Source organism: Megalopta genalis, chromosome 10 (genome assembly GCF_051020955.1).
Source record: "Megalopta genalis isolate 19385.01 chromosome 10, iyMegGena1_principal, whole genome shotgun sequence".
In the NCBI taxonomy this organism is placed as follows: Eukaryota; Metazoa; Arthropoda; class Insecta; order Hymenoptera; family Halictidae; genus Megalopta; species Megalopta genalis.
In genome coordinates, this window is record NC_135022.1 from 12,683,255 (window position 1) to 12,701,006 (window position 17,752).

The window sequence follows — 17,752 nt, forward strand, 5'->3', positions numbered from 1 at the left end:
TCGATCCCGCGGCTCCGGAATGGACTCCGCAACGGGTCAGCTCGAGAAGAAAAAAAACCCGATCGGGCCGGTCGTTTCGATCTCGATCACCGTTTCCTTTTTCCCTCCACTCTCGCTCCCGCTGTTTTCTTTCGACACTGCGAGAGAGCGCGGGTGAACTCCCATCGGGCAGCCTCTCGATACAGTTTCGCAATCGAACCCGAAATGTTTCGCAATCGACGGACGTCCGGCGATCGATCCGGCTCGTTTCACCGCGCTCGGCAACGAGCCAACAACGGCTCGGATCGAGTTACTCGCGGCGATTTGTCGCGCGATTCTCTTCGGTTTTCCAAGGTCTGTCGCAGAAGCGTCGATCGGCGCCGCAGAAACGGCGGGCTCGAAAACACGTCGTAAACTCACCTTTCCAACAGAGGATCCTCCTCGCTTTCCTTGCTCGCGGATCCGCCTCCGGAACATCCCACGTTACGTGGCCAGTCGCACGTCTGTAATTCATGGCTGCGGAAACGAAAGCAAAACGTAACTTCTCCCGGCACCGATCATTATAATCGTCTAACCGATTCGCGACTATTTTTAACCGGGTTGCGCTTCGAGCCTCTCGCTTCCTGTCGCATTCCCGACCGGCAAATTCCTTCAACGTATTGGAATCATTTTGCTCGTGGTCTTTTAATAATTTAATTTATTTTGATTTAAGTTATTTTGATTTAATTTATTTTGATTTAAGTTATTTTGGTTTAATTTATTTTAATTTATCTTAATTCACTTTAATTTGATTTATTTATGTACATGGATAAATTTTTGCAATACACAACAGAAACATAATATTATGTTAAGGCTGACAGAGAATCTTGAACTTGTTTTAATTATTGTGACATTGACTGCAAATACACTCCTCTCCAAAAATATTGGGACACCTGCTGATTTACTAGAAATTTACAACGTTCCAAAGAATTAAAATCAAAATCGAATGATTGTAGATTTAGCAGTAAGTCAAGCGCAAAAGTTAAGATTAAGGAAATATGGAAGAATATATTCCAAATGTAGAAGAATATTCCAATATATAGAAGAATATTGCAAAAATATTCCAAAACTAGTAGAGTCGATGTCTAGACGTTTAAAATCATTTATCGAGTACGCAACAAAATATTAAAATTACGTTTAAGTTTGTTATTTTTGTATATCTGTAGGCTCAATTTTGCGGGGACGAAATAAGAATATTTTTATGTTCAGTGTTAAATATAGATAAATAATTCAGTTTATATTAAATTTTCTTTTCAAGGATTACCTGTTGAAAATGTCCGTTTTTGTTTATTTTTCTGCTGATCATCATTGCCAACGTAGGTGTACGCTCAATTTTATAAGTAGCTATATATCGATTCTGGCTTATATCGATTTCGATTCTTCAGAACCGTTACTATATCGGTTCTATAACTGTTATTTTTCGGTACTGAGTTTCGGTCATGGATTTCGGTTCTAATTCTATTTCGCATAACAAATACAGTAATTCCCTCCTAATTCGTGCTCAGATTGCTCACCAAATTTTCGAATAGTAGTATTCTTTTTATATGATAAATCCATCGGTGCAATGAAATTCGAAGAATCGACGACGCGCAACAAGGTTGATCGGACCGTGCAACGAACCATAAATCTGCAAATACCAGCTGCGAAAGAATCGAAGAAAGGTCGCGGCTCGGATCTCGTTGTGGCTCGATTTGGAGGATCTCGGCGCGTGAAGAGATCGCGGATCGCGCGTGGATCGCCGCGGACGATCAAAACTCGGTTGCGTACCGGTCCGTGGGTCTGCGAGGATTTTACGAAGACCGGCTGAATTTGGAATCAAGTTACAAGTAGAGTTTACGAGCATCCTTAATTGGGCACGGCGTTAGCATCGGATAGGTTAGGCGACGCCGCGCTGGGCCGGTTTTCCAGCGAACTCGTTTGCACGGTGCGTGTCGCAGCGAGTCGCTGAGGAGGTGTGGCAGCCGATTTTTTCTCGAGGGTTATGCGTGCACGACCCCCTTTTACCGCGCGAGTCCAGATCGAAAGCGCGCCAGGATCGTAATAACGCCCTCCGTTCACCGCTCGGACAAGATCCGCAGATATTTTCCGTTCTTCTAGCGGTCTCCTTCTCTCTTTTCAGCGCGAACGGGCCAGCCCAGGCCCAACCGGCTAACACAGAAACGAATCGCGACGCGTCATCGGGGACCGGGTACCCGTATCGTTCCCGAATCCGCTCGATCCGCTCGACGAGGTCGTAACTTACGGCAGGAATTCGTCGCCGAGACGGCGTTCCTAGATAGTATCGAGCGATCGTTAATCGCTAAACCGTGTCCCGACGTCGGACGTTGAACCCTCTACATCCACGCTCGCGTAAATCGTTTCCCGATCGTCGACTCGCGTGACCCGCGAATTCATTATTCCCACTTTCGACGATCTTTCCGCCCGTGTTCGCCCACGAAGATTCGGTCGTTCGAACAGGTTTCTCCGATCGTTTGGGCCCGGGAATTCCAGAAAACCGAGTGCCCGCAGGCGAATTTGAATTTTAACGCGACAGCGAACACAACGTCGAGTCGAAGCTACGGGCAACAAATAATCATTTATTCGTCGGAGCTCTAAACATTTTTCCATTGACGCTTTTCTGACTCTCCACAGATCTTTGGTTTACTGGACTTTAAATCACTAACTTATCTTTTTCTTTTTTTGTATCTTTTATTGCATCTTTCACTTTTTTTCTTTATTTCTGTTAAATTGCTATTTATGCGACTTGATGTCATATTATCGTAACACAGGCACTTGCTCCTGTTGATTATTATTGTCATTATTATAGAACGTTGATCCGTCGTATGGCCGCCCAAATCGCATTTAATTAATCGAGAGCGTGCAACGTAGATTTCTCAGGACGGCTTCATATTATACGAGCACACCGATGTGCGGGAAATGGCGGGTTCCTCGGATCATTTGAAGCAGTTTCTTCCGTTACAAAAATGTTCTCCGAGGCACCGTTAACGAGTTATTAACGAAAAACAGTGACCAATAAGAATCGAGTACGGCTGACGCGAGGCGGCCCAGCCACCCAGCGCACGAAGCCCAGTTCGGCTCATTGGCTCGATCGCCTCGCGCCAGTCGAGCTCGCCTCTCATTGGTCACTGTTTTTCGTTAATAACTCGTTAACGGTGCCTCGGAGAAAATTTTTGTAAAGGAAAAAGTTGCTTCGAATGACCTGAGGAACCCGTCACTTTCGGATGGCGAGACATTTTTGGGACACCCTGTATTATCGGTCAACGTCGAACAACAAGAACAGACCTCTTGCTTGCGTTAGGTGATCAAGTATCAAACGCCTAGATTTTATAGTAAAATTTATAGAGTGAACTATGCATTTCATACTTAATGACCTAATATACAAGATCATTAATTAGCTGATCACATATTCTGAAGTACTACGATTGCTAAATTTTCGTACTCCTTTGCGCCGCCTTGGAAACAAACCATCCTCTTGTTCTTCGGACTTGTGGGACTACATTTGGCGAACATAATTGCTCAAATCTTACATGTAAAAATGCTAACCGTTGTTCTTATTCTTTGTATTTCTTTTGTAACTTACTTTTCGGTTTTAGCACTAAAGCAACCGAACACTAAAAATGACTGACGCGTGCCGCTTTATAAGAACGATAACACTGAATTTACCTAGACCCTGTGCCATTTTTATTACAACGCCTGCTCCAATGAAGAAATTTATTCAACCAATTCCAGCGAGAAAGTCTCCATAATTTCAACGATTTTAAAATGAAAAATATATGAAACCGGTTATTTTGACCGCTGTGGTAGGTTCAGCGTTAAACTGTTTATTCATGCACTACGAACTTATTTTCTTTAGCCTTGTAACGAAAGGCCTTGAACCGCGGGTATTAAATAAACGAAAAGGAACGAAAAAGAAAAATAATCGGCGCCTGGAACCCCGTGGACTCGCGTGAGCGATCGAATGTACTGTCGGGGATGTATTGGGTTGGCAACTAAGTAATTGCCGATTTCAGTTATAGATGTCTCTCACTCCCATTTTTATGATATTATTATTATTATTATGTTATTTTTTATTATCCGTGAGTGTTAGCAACTGGACAAATTGAATGCAGCGGTCAAGGAAAAGCGACCAGAATTGGTCGATCGTAAAGGTGTCATTTTCCAGCAGGACAATGCTAGGCCGCACACGTCTTTGTCCACTCGGCAAAAATTCATGGATATTGGTTGGGAATCGATGTTACACCCAACATATAGCCCTGATCTCGCGCCATGGGATTACCACTTATTTCGATCCCTGGACAACTCCCTTCGTGGTAAAACTTTTAACGACGAAGACGCTGTAAAATCTCACTTAACTCAGTTTTTGGCCGAAAACGATCAGACTTTCAACGAGCGTGGAATTTTCAAGTTGTCAGAGAGTTGGCAAAAGATCATCGAACAAAATGTAAAATACATTACAGCTTAAACTCCGTTCCAAGTACAAAAAAAATTTTTTATTTCATTGAACAAATCGGCAATTACTTAGTTGCCAACCCAATAATTACAGGGAATCAGGTTTGCGAATCCAATGGTTCCGGATGAAATTCATTGCGGGCCCGGAGGAGCGCAAGAAATAGAAACCTCCGCGATGTCTCGCAACAAGGGGGCCCTGGGAATCGGGGAGAACCCATCCATTAAAACCTCGCCGAAGCAGCCTATATCTGGACGACAATGCCTCGGTTGCGTCTCGCTTTCGATTCAAAGCAGCGTGGTATCGAGTCGCGTTTCAATCCGTTGCTAATTCCTGCCCATATTAGTCGGCCGTTCCTGAACCGTTTCCACGTATCGGCGCGAGAGCACACCGTGAAGCCCGTCCGCCCGGTCGTTTTGTCTTCTCGATCGATTATCCACTTATCCGCGGAGAACGGTCGAACCACGGTACTTTGCGAGGACCGTTCGTGTCCCAGAAGAGATCTCTATCTTCTTGCGGTGTGCTTGAAAACGAGTCCCGAGACTTTCTACGAGATAGTAAATTACGCCACGTTTAAATACCCCGCTCGTTCGTCGACCGACAAATTAGCTCTTTATTCCGCGACGCCTGACACGCGGCTCTTCGGCTCCAAGGACGTTAATGATAAATAAAAGAAGTTAATAATTAACGTTGAAATCGTGATAGCCCTTGTAGCCGATTATAAAACCTTGTTCGCGGGACAAACAGGTTATTTTTGCTCTACTTGGGTGTTCCGAGACTACTTGGGCACCCCGTATACTCGAGTAAAGGTACCATAATTTTTTTACAACGAGAATTGGGATAAAATATGAACACCTACACGCGAACGAAGCGTGGCCGAGGCGCAGTCATAATTTTCGGGTTGTCCTGCACAATGTTACGCTTGCAGGCAAGGACTCTCGACGAGGGTCTCCTAAAATTTGCCCTTGAGCATTGTCGTTTAACAGCCTCTCGGCTTCCGTAATTCTCGTAATACATACAGCTTTCGAAAGTACTGACCTGTACATCAATCCGCCCGTGCAGGACTCGAGCAGAGCACCGCCGAACACGCAGACATAGTACTGCGTGCAGTCGCGTGGATGAGGATAGTATCCAAACTCTTCCGGACATTCGAATTCCAATGCTGCTTCGTTTCTGCTGGCTCTGGCGCTTCTCGGGATGTTTCGCTGGCATCCTGCGGACACACAATCACATTTCGCGTTAGCGCACCCATTCCCATAAACGTAACGCGGATATTTGCTCGCACTCCCGTTCTCATGGATTGTTTTCCGGAACAAACTCCGCTCGCCGAGCAAACGCTTCTTTATGGGCAAACCGGAGTAGAGTCGTTAACGTCTTCGCAATCGCTACGAATGCGTAAAGATCGATCGATCGTAGTTTCGTTTCGAACGCACGTTAGGCGCGGAACGGTGGATTTTTTGATGACAAAATAACTCTGCTATTGGATAATTTTGATTATTTTATTTATGAATTTCTTCAACATATTTTTTAGGATGATCCTAGTTAAGTTTTTCTGTACATCTTAATTTAATTTAATTACATTTAATTTTGTTTAATTTTTATTTTTATTTTAATTTGATTTTTATATCATATTGTATTGTATTGTATTATACTATACTGTATTGTATTGTATTGTATTGTATTGTATTATATTGTATTGTACTGTATTGTATTGTATTGTATTGTATTATATTGTACCGTATTGTATTGTATTGTATTGCATTATATTTAATTCATATTATACAGGGTGCCCCAAAAATGTCTCGCAATCCGAAAGTGGCGGGTTTCTCAGGTCATTCGAAGCAACTTTTTCCTTTACAAAAATTTTCTCCGAGGCAACGTTAACGAGTTATTAACGAAAAACAGTGACCAATGAGAGGCGAGCTCAGCCGGCGCGAGGGGACCGAGCCAATGAGCCGAACTGGGTTTCGTGCGCTGGTTGGCTGGGCCGCCTCGCGTCAGTCGTACTCGATTCTTATTTATCACCGTTTTTCGTTAATAACTCGTTAACGGTGCCTCGGGGAAAATTTTTGTAAAGGAAGAAACTGCTTCAAATGATCCGAGGAATTCGCCATTACCGGATTGCGAGACATTTTTGGGACACCCTAATCAAACGTGTGAAAATTTAAATGAATTTTTCTGCAACTAGTTGATGAAGTAACAATATTTTTACTCATGGTCCAAACGGTGTCGAGCCCCGCCGTTCAAATGTTAACCCTTTGCACTCGAGTGGCGACTCCGAGGCGATATCAAAAATCGTTATATCGTTATATTAATTCATATATAAACAAATATGTTATATGTTTCAAAATAATTTTAACATCGTCGAATTTGTTTACATTTAAAAAACATTACGAAGCGCATGTGTTGCTCGAGTCACAAAATTCAATGTCGTATGCATAAAATGCGGTAAGTTATGCGAAATGGAAACACTATAGAACGAAGAAACTATCTCAGATTTCGAGTTAAAGTCGCTTCGAGTGCAAATGGTTAAAGGACACTGTCATGGGAACACTAGTTGACAATGAGAATGATCGCGTCGCGACGACCGGGCCGTGAAAGTCTAAAAATTTGCTATTCATAGGGGATCGCCGGTTCTTATCTGGCGCAGTCGAGGGGTTAAGTGGACGTTAGGCGAGTTATTAGCGGCAATGTTTCGTGCGGCCGCGGCCGCGGCCGGTGTATCGGTGCACGAAACGGCCGCAATGAAACGTGAGCGGTGTACGAAGCGGTGGATTGCGCAACCGAGAATAAGTAACCGGATTTTTGGTCGACCTTGCGCCGGTGCGTACCCGAGAAACTCGGACACCAGCGTTCGCGAATGCTTGCGAATGCTCGCGAAACCGCCTGGACGGCGCCGAGACGCTCTTATCATCCTCGGCGGGAGCTCGGCGCCGAATTTTTCGTAATCTGCCGTGCGTACTCGTTAACCGGCAATATTTCTTATTTGTTCAGCCGGCCAATGGAAAGTGTCTTCTGATTGGTGAGAAATCGATGGGAATACAAACAGGTTTCAGTATTTATATAATGATAAAAATTTATATATTAGTGAATCTTTGATTCGTGCAGATGGATTATCAAATATTAAATAAATTTATATACGCGATTAGCCCTTTGTTACACAAGACGTAATGATACATAAATAAAAGGACATTGATTAGCTGAGGCTCAGCTGCTGAACAATTTTCGCAATTGTTGCTTTAAACTGCAGTTCGGTATTATTCTCGGATTCTTTCGAATAAATATTTATCTAAGATAATTATCCGAATGAATTCATTTTAGCCGAACATTTCAATCGAATAATTCACTATTCGTCATAAATTATTCCATTCTGTTCTTATATTATTCTATTCGAATAATTCTTAGTTCTAAAATTCTTTATTCGAATAATTCTTTGTTCGAAAATTCTTTATTCGAATAATTCTTTGTCCGAAAATTCTTTATTCGAACAATTCGAAACAATAATATGGACGAAATATATCGATGAACTATAAAAAAACACACACACACACACACATTATGTTTTATGATTTTTATTCAAATCAATTATTTTCCGTATGGATTTCTGTACGAATAAATTCTTATTCGAACAAGATTTTAATCCGATTTGAATCGGACGAATAAAATGTTGCCCGACTTTGCTTCAAACATGCATATCTGACTGGCCAAAAATGTCAATGTATTCGTGTGCATAAGGTTGACATTATTAATCCTACGATCGATGCAATCGAAATATCCATTGTTTCCCGGTGTGTTTCAGCACGCAGCAGGGAGAAATCACGCATTCTCCAGGTAGGTACATTTAGTGGGAATAATTCAACGATCGAGGGTCATGCAATTAGATATCGTCACGCGAACACGATATCGATCATTTTCAATTTACGCATAATATATTATAATATATTTATATTATATTATTATTTATATTATATTATTATTTATATTATATTATAATATTATTATAATATATTTATATTATATTATTATTTATATTATATTATAATATTATTATAATATATTTACGCAATATATGAGCCGTTTATTTTGAAAGTGGCATAAGTCACTTTACCGCGATGAAAAGTGGTGAGATAACAAATACAAGTAAATCTTCTCGAAAGTTAGCATCCATATTTTGAAACGTGTTGAAACGCAAACCCTTAAATATATCGACTTAAAAACAAACCGACTTATGCCACTTTCAAAATAAACGACTCATATAATCCATAAGTACAGTATACAATGCACAAGCACAATTATGCATAAGTACAATATGCACAAAGTAATGCTGTAACATGAAAGTACTAAATCCAGGATGACGCAGTGAAAGAGATCGCGTGTGCGAAGACGCGCTCGCGAGCAGAAGAAAACGACTGTTTTGTAATGGTAATTAGCAATCATAAGAACACGGTTTACACGGTTTCGTTGCCAGCTCAGCAGCTGGAGAAGCAGCTCAAGGTACACACCGGTATCAGCGACCCCCTGGCGAGGCTGCGCGGCTGCAACGCCTTGCGAAACCTCGAGGAAATCATTCGAAATGGACACGGCCTGCTCTTCAACGAGTAATAATATTTCGTCGGATGCGAATCGATCCGTTCGCAACTCGTTTTCCGCCGTTGTGTCCCGGCCGAGGACCGCGTCGATTATCCCGTTGAAGGTTTCTGGCACATCGTGCGGTATCGTATGGTATCGTGGGACTGCGGCACCGCCGGCGACCGACGAATTGATTTGTTGGAAACGTGACTTGCGCCATTCCTGGCCGCACATTCGACGTGAGAATATGTGTCCGTAGAACAACGCCGCCGAGCGCGGCCCGTTTACATGGAAATTCTTACTTCCACTTTTACTTGGTATTTCGCGAGCTGCTCCCGTGTTCGCTCCGATATCTCGGATATCCATTATCCGATACAGTATCGTCGACAGAGTTATGTCAAAGCCCCGCGGAAAGAGCTGTCCGCGTTCGTTCGCGCTGTTACGTGCCTCGAAACGGCGCTCACGGCCGCGTCGAAGGGTCGTGTTCGGCACGATGAAAACGGGCAATAACGGTAACAACGGTGGAAAAACGGATTTCCACGCGGCGATAACATCGATCCACGCAGCCGCGTAAATGCCAGTTTACCGAATTCGGAATGTTGCGTGCGCGGAGAAACAAGACCGCGTCGACGATATAATTGGAACAATCGGCGCGCGGCCGTCCACTGTGTCGTTCCGACACGTTCCGGCTCGCTTATTTACTATTTACTTATCGTTTCGTGTTTCTTTTGTTAATTGTCCCGCTAAGGCAGTGGCCAGGACGTGAATAGCATCGGAAGCCAGCTTCGGGTCGGAGCGTTTTTAACGATGAAAGGCTCGGTGTAACGGGACAGGCTCGCCCGTTTTCCAGGCACCCAAACTTCGCAATCCGTTTTCGTACCTGGCTAATCATTATCTCTTCGACTCGCTGCCGGTTTTGTTGTCCAGTGTCAGCCGTGCCGCAGGTACAAGGAAAATGCTAAGTATATATTTTTATGCAGGGTATCCATTTTTTAGCGTTAAACCCTCGACAGCGGTTCTAGGGCTGTTTAAAAAGCGTCTTGCAATCCAGAGATGGGGAGTTTCCCAGGTCGTTTGAAGTAATCTTTTCCTTGGCGAAAATGGAATCTGCAGGTTTGTTGGCGAGCTATTAGCGAGAAACAGTGACTAATGAGAGGCTCACGGTACGAAATTGATTCATTCTTAGAGCTCGGTGTAATGGGACAGACACCCAAACTTCGCAATCCGTTTTCGTACCTGGCTAATCATTATCTCTTCGACTCGCTGTCGGTTTTGTTGTCCAGTGTCAGCCGTGCCGCAGGTACAAGGAAAATGCCAAGTATATATTTTTATGCAGGGTATCCATTTTTTAGCGTTAAACCCTCGACAGCGGTTCTAGGGCTGTTTAAAAAGCGTCTTGCAATCCAGAGATGGGGAGTTTCCCAGGTCGTTTGAAGTAATCTTTCCCTTGGCGAAAATGGAATCTGCAGGTTTGTTGGCGAGCTATTAGCGAGAAACAGTGACTAATGAGAGGCTCACGGTACGAAATTGATTCATTCTTAGAGCTCGGTGTAATGGGACAGACACCCAAACTTCGTAATCCGTTTTCATACCTCGCTAATCATTATCTCTTCGACTCGCTGCCAGTTTTGTGGTCCAGTGTCAGCCGTGCCGCAAAAAAACACGGCCTACCTGATAATACTATGGCCTTTTGTTCCGCAGGTACAAGGAAAATACTAAGTATATATTTTTATGCAGGGTATCCATTTTTTAGAGTTGAACTTTCGACAGCGGTTAGGGCTGTTTAAAAAGCGTCTCGCAATTTAGTAATGGGGAGTTTCCCAGGTCATTTGGCGGAAATGGAATCTGCATCTTTGTTGGCGAGCTATTAGCGAGAAACAGTGACTAACGAGAGGCTCGCAGTACGAACTTGATTCGTTTTTAGAGAGTAGTTGGCTGAAACTTCACATAGATTCTTTGAAATTTCATGCCATTTACGTTTTTTGTATCAGACCGCCACACATTATTTAACCCCTTGCCGTACTTTAACGAGTCCGACACATGAAAATTTCTAGTAATAACTTACTGAGTATAGATGTTATTCTATCCTTTAAAATTGGAATAAAACTCTAATCTCTTGACATCAATATTTAAGCATTCGAGTAGATTTAGGCACACGATAAGCATCAATTTTCTTTCCCTTCTACGAAATGATTGCGATCGAAAAATTCCTAATCGCAGCAACTGCGATGAAAATGGTATGTCAAGCGATTAATATTCGACGCGTAGAAACATTGCGGCGAACAAAAATAAAGCGACATTCGATTCGACGAGAGGCGTTTATTATTCGAAATTACTACAAACTCGGCGAAAGTTATGCAGAAGTTTCTAGAGAATTTCGCACGAAGAATACGAAAGAGAGAGAACCGTCCACCGAGAGCGCACAAATCGAAAGAATAATTGAACAAATTTGAGGAATATTATGGTTCGCTCGCGGAAAAAGTTAGGAAACAACATCGTCGCAGCGTTTCGTTCCGAAGGAAAGAATTGACGTAAAGAATTCGAGAAGCAAGGTAGATATGTACACTGAACGTTTGCAGAAAAAGCAGGAGCGTTTTTCGCACGGGGACAGAATCTTTTTCAAGAATCTAGCTCGACGGTCTTGTCGTTGCGGTTATGAAATCGTTGACAGTTTACGTCTTTGTCTACACTTCTGTTGCAATTGAAGGAATGCCAGTTCCAGACACTCTAACGCGCGGAATAGGAGATTACATCGTCGAGCAAATACATGCACCGTCGAAGCATTTGCCGAAGAATCCGTGCGCGATCGAAACGAGCGCTCGCATCGATCCAGAAAAAGTTCCGAGCGCGGTTCCAGCGGCGTGGAATAAGCTTGCGTTTTCGAACGAAACGCAAACAAACGGCCGAGTTTCTCTTTTTCTGTAAACCGCGGCTATCGCAACGGGTGAAATATTCTCGGGCGGCAGCGCACATCGAATTCTTCGCGCGTTCGGGCAAGAGCCCGACGAACCGCGCCGCGCCGCGATTTTCATTAGCAATGTCACCGGTCGATTCCGTATTTTCTAATTGCACCGTGAACGGTTTGCGCAACAGGGGCAGATTTCCTCGGCTTCCCATGAACGTCGAGAGAACGACAAAGCGATTGAGCAAGTGTCGTTAGCGCGCATCCGACGCGACCGCTAATGAAATTTTGCATGCCGATAAGATGGGAGGCATCGGCGATCGGCGATCGGCGCATAGAAATTTCGAGCGTCGCCCGAGAGAATTGGGCAACGATTCGAAAACGCGAATTGTGTCGGCGTCGCTGGGAAGGAAAGGCTCGCGTAACAGCTAACAACGCGCCGCGCGCTACCGGCGACGTTGATCGCCGGGAATGCGACTAATTAGATCAGGACTGGCCCGATCGAACGCGCGACGACCGCTTTCGCAACGTTGACGCACACCCTTTAATCCTTGTGCCACTCGAGCAACAAAGCCTCGTCCGTCTCGCTGGAATCCGCGGGTTTTTTCGAGCCGGGGCCCGCTCGATTTTCCCCGGCACAGAAGGGACCGACCTGCGAAACAAAATGGCTACCGCCGCGCCGTATCGTTGCCGTTGCAAAGTTTCCCGGTATTCGATGCTCGCGATACGAAGTCATGCGGCAAGGGTTCGACGCGCGTCGGAGATTTTCTTTGACCGGCATCGCAAAAACCAGTGGCCTGGTTTATTACCGCGACGGTACTTTCTATCAGCGATCCGACGCAGGCGGCCGGCCAGGTACATCGCGCTAATTGAAATTACGCGGAATCGAGAGAACCCGCTGCGCTCTCCGCGCCACGATCAACATGCGATCAAGGCGGAGTCGTACCGTCGATCCACTTCGTTCCACCGTCTGCCGTATTGCCACGGAAAGGACCGAAATTACCCAGGGCCAAGGTACAAAACCTTGACGTTTCCAGCAGGTAATTAAGCTAAGCCGGCAATATATAATACCTGATAACCCAAAAAGGTTCAGTTAACTTTTCAAGTTGTAGACGGGGCACAAGGCTCGTATAATGTACCTCGTACCTCCGCTTTCCAAATCACCCATTTTTGACCACGTTCTGGCAGTGAAGAATTTACTGCGCCTGTATCGTAATATATTTGGATGGGGTAGTTTCATCAATCATGGTACAACTCGGGTCCTAAGTAGGCCCGTATAAATCATCGTCGGAGTTTTAAAAAGTGCCGATGTTTTTATATACGTGCACGGCAATCGATCTGATTGCACGGCAATCGGCTCGGATTGTGTACAAAGCTAAACAATTTCGGAAGATTATTGTCGACAATCGGCAATTTGAAAGCGGCATAAATCACTTTTTCCAAAAAATCCAGTTAACGGCAACGCTAAGTACAATTTTTTTATGCAACTTTCAAAATAAACGGCTCGTATCTCCTCTTCCCAAATTGTTCAGTTCCGTACACAATTTCAGAGGGAGGATTAAACTGTACTTCTCGAACCGGCTTTCGTTACATCAGTTTCGACTCCGACGAACGCGTCGGTTCGATCTGCCGGCATACGCACGCTGTCGAGAGTTCTCCGATCCGCGCGTCATCCTATTAATTTAATTATGGGAAAATCTACGATCGACATTTTGCTTACGTCGCTCGTTGCGTAAGCGGGAAAAGGCACGCCGCGCCGGTAGAAAAACATTGTTGTTCCTTTCGAAGATCGATCGCGTACGATACGTTCCTTTATGCCACAAGGCATAAGATGTAAGACTTGCGGTATGTAACTCGCGTTCGACCGAATCCGCGAACCGGAGAACAGCGTCGGATCCCATTGTGCTCGATCCGAAGACCGCGTTGCACCGGCGACCGCGCCGGGCCGGGCCGGTTACGACCGTTACAATAGCGTAATCGTTTCGCGGTAACGCGCCGAATGAAATCTTCCCCCCTGGATGGCTTTATTGTCGGCGATAATGAGACCGCGGGCGCGGGCCGCGAAGTCGCGGGTCGCGTTCGCCGTTCCCCGTAGCCCGGGTAATACCGTGTTCTCACATTTCTGCAACATTCAATAAGGCGGAATGGTGTAACTTTACATCCACGATCCGTCGCTTGCTTGCTCAGTCGGTCGCTCGTTCCTGGCAACCCCCTCCCCGCCGCGGCATGTGAAAATTCAACGAGTGTCTCTCTCATAAAAAGACTTCTCCACCGAAAACCGCAGCTCCGTTGCGAAATCGCCAGCAGCTCGCCGTTCTGCGCCGTTCAACGAGTTTTGTAATTTTTCGTCACAATGAGCGCGACCGCCGCTCCTCGTTCGTACCCGTCGCTATCTAGATTTCGAGGGTGCGGGCCGCGAAATGCGCCGCGTCGCCGGCGATCCGCCGAGAAACAGTGCCGTACGTGCCGATAGTCGTTGGATCATTCGAATAACCGGTTGGCTCTTGCGATCTCTTGGAAAAGTGTGCAAGATAAGGGACGCAGTGATGACTAACGAAGCATAGTACTTCGCTCACACTGCGCACAGTTTTTTCGCGATAAAAATATATCAATAATTATCGCGAATATTTGGTGGCTAAGACGAAACGGAACGAACAAATAAAAATATATCAATAATTATTTGTTCGTTCTGTTTCGTCTTAGCCACCAAATATTCGAGACAGCTTAAAGTTCGCGGATATACAGGGTGTCCCGAAAAGGTCTCGCAATCCGGAAATGGGAGGTTCCTGAGGTCATTCGAAGAAACTTTTTCCTTTGCGAAAATTTTCTGCGAGGCTTCGTTTACGAGTTATTAACGGAAAACACTGACCAATAAGAGGCGAGCTCGACTGACGCGCGGCGACCCGCAATGATCTTGTCACCCGAAATGATCTTGTCTCTAATTGGTCACTATTTTTCGTTAATAATTTGTAAACGAAGCCGCGGATCGCAAAAAGTTGCTTCAAATGACCTCAGGAATCCCCTGCTTTCGGATTGCGAGACATTTTTGGGACACCCTGTATTTTAGTTCTCACCAAGATTGCAATTTGAACAGCGAATTGTGATCACCTTTAGACGCGTGATGAGTATACTAGTCACAACACGAAATATTGCCATTAATCAAAGCATTGAATAATTCTTAAATGTAACACTTATTATCGATTAATTAATATTTATTTATTGAATATATACGGAAAGTTATCCATTAGTAAAAAAGTTACAGGAAAAAAAGAAAAAAAATGCAGACGTTTGGAATGACTTGACGGAGAGCTAAAGTAAAAATGAAAAATAAAACGAAAGTACGATAACCATAATTCTTTATATTCATATGCTAAACCTCGACAGACTATAATAACCGGACTACGGATTTTATGCATTTATGTATGACAAAAATTCGTGGATCAAATACGAAACTGTAGACACGTTACAAGAATTCAAGGATATTATTAAATTGCTTTCAATTTATTAGAATTATGAAAAGGGGGACGACATTTCCATTAAACTTACGTGTCTCATTAACTTAGATAATTTTATTTTGCAGAAAGATCCACAGTCTAATAATAATAACGTTGCGAAATTATATTAAGTAATGCGCTGTAAATACTGTTTGAGCATAGTGAAAGATTAGAGTTACTAGTTTGAGACAGTGCGCGCTATTTCCAATGGAGAAAACACGATTGAGCCTGGTACGATATCCATAAGTTCTTCAACGTTGTCGAATACGCAGAAGTTTCATATTAATTCTAATATATAATTCTTAGCTATTGATTTATTCTCGATGACTCATCGAAAACTGCTAATTTGCTAGCAGAGATTGATCTCCGCGTTCGCGCACGATCGAACAAAGCGTTCACTTTCGCGTCTTCCGGGAACCGATCGGACAAGTGGCATAATTCGAGTGCAAGCGTACGTTTCCTATGCAACATTGCGGATCGAGATATTCGAATAGAGAGACGATGGTGCAGTATAGAGGCAGCAGCATAATTTCTAAACAGGTATTACGGCGGACGAAGAAAGTTCGCCGAGGAGGAGAAGAACGGGCGGCGGCGAAATTGAGCGGCGCGACGAACGAGAGTAGCAATCGGAGGCGTGTCCGGGGACGATCGGCATTTACCTCGGTATTTATCCTGGCGAGTGTGCGATCTCGATCGCATTCGCGAGGAGCCGGCGCGGCGTTCTATGATCCATGAAATCGTTGCTGGAAGAATGCCGCGTCTCTCGCGCCGCTATCGAGAAAGACGAGCGGGCCACGAGCGGATTCCGCTCGGCTAGGGTGGGCTCTCACGCGTTTTCCGATCGCGTCTGACATTTAATCGAGCTCGGCTGCACTCGCGGCCCGTTCGGCGCAGCGGCTGCAACGGGGCTCGCCTTTCTAGAACGCCTCTGAAACTTCTCTCGTCATCGGCCGTGACGCTCCATCGCATTACACTTTACGCGATAGCGGAGCAAAATGTCAGCCAGCGGATAGATCCGCGTCGGCGGTCCATTACCGGCGAGGACGCGCAACGAGAAATCGATTACCGGGCCCGACGACGCGCGGGCCCGAGAGGAATGCAATTTACTTCGGAGCCGGTCGTCGAGATCGTTGCGTCGGCGTCGCGACCTTATCGGAAGCATCTGTTCGCGCGGCGCGGTGATCGGGCGAGTTCCGCTCCGCCCCGCTCCGATCCGCCCCGGGGCCGGGACAAAGAATTTTCGGAACGCCTTGTCGTCGGGGTCGTAAACCTTGCCGCAGGCCCAAGGCCGTTTCGGGAAAGGTCGTAGCAGGGAACGGTACCAGGATCCCCGGTCGAAATGATCCTTTTGTGTCCCATATTCCTCGAAGGCCGGCCGAGTCCCGCTCGGAACCCATGCTTTCCGATTTTTCCTGCTGGCCTTGCGGACGGCCTCGGCCGATCGTCTCAATGTCAACGGGAAGAACGGTTCCTCGGCCGTTCGCTCCGTTCGAGGCCCACGGGAAGGGTCCCCGATCCTCGGCCGATGCGAAGGCCGCAAGAATTTCCGAGCGGCACGAATTCCGACGAATTTCCACCAACTAAAGTCTCATCGAACCGATCGACGGACATCGATCTTCTCGGGTCTCTGCAATTCGGTCGGCCGACCGGTTAAATGGTGAAACGCGTCGAGCGTGCGCGGATCGCGTATAAATGAAAAACGGCGAACGATGATACCCGATATCGGTCGGATAGCTCCGGCTCGATGTTGCTCCGTGACCAAAGCGGCAATCGCTCGCTCGATCCGCACACGTAACAGGGATAATCGACCGGCCCCCGGTGTAACAAGGTATCCGTGATTTAAGCCGGCCGCTCGCTCCATCAATCAACGTCCATTGTTTCCGCTGGTTCGCGATCGAGACTCCGCGATCGAGACGTGCCCGCGGCCGGGCAGCGCGACTCGCGACTCGCGAATCGCTTTATCCGTAATAGGACAGCGGAAAAGGGTAAGCTGGTCGCGGCGGATTCAGCTGCCGCAGGATTAATCGATCGATCGCTGCCGCATGGACGACTCGCGGATCGGGACTTTGGCGGCAGGAAGTCTGCCGACGACGTGGGAACCGAAGCGATGCTCGCGAAATTGCCGGCTCGGAGCGAGACCGTTGCGATTAACACCGTTAATGAGGACACGTAATTTCGTGCCGTACGGACATATACAAATATCTAATTGGAAAATTTCAACAGGTTTTTACTTCGTTGCGTAGCATATTAATTGTCTACCTTTGTTCTGCATCGTAGAAATGGGTGTTCGCCCGTGTATGTAAATGAATGAAATTGAAATTA

At 45.5% G+C, this 17,752-nt stretch overlaps 1 protein-coding gene across 3 annotated transcripts in view; it reads right to left on the minus strand.

Annotated features, from left to right (window-relative positions):
- Positions 1 to 17,752, minus strand: part of Cda5 (Chitin deacetylase-like 5) — a 102,833-nt gene that overhangs the window by 20,596 nt on the left and 64,485 nt on the right. For all 3 annotated transcript variants that reach the window (XM_076524838.1, XM_033469911.2, XM_076524837.1), the window contains exons 4-5: positions 5,504 to 5,678; positions 400 to 495 (exon numbers count right to left, since the gene is read on the minus strand). In XM_076524838.1, the coding sequence (XP_076380953.1) occupies positions 400 to 495; positions 5,504 to 5,678 (271 nt within the window). The remainder of the gene's footprint in view (positions 1 to 399; positions 496 to 5,503; positions 5,679 to 17,752) is intronic.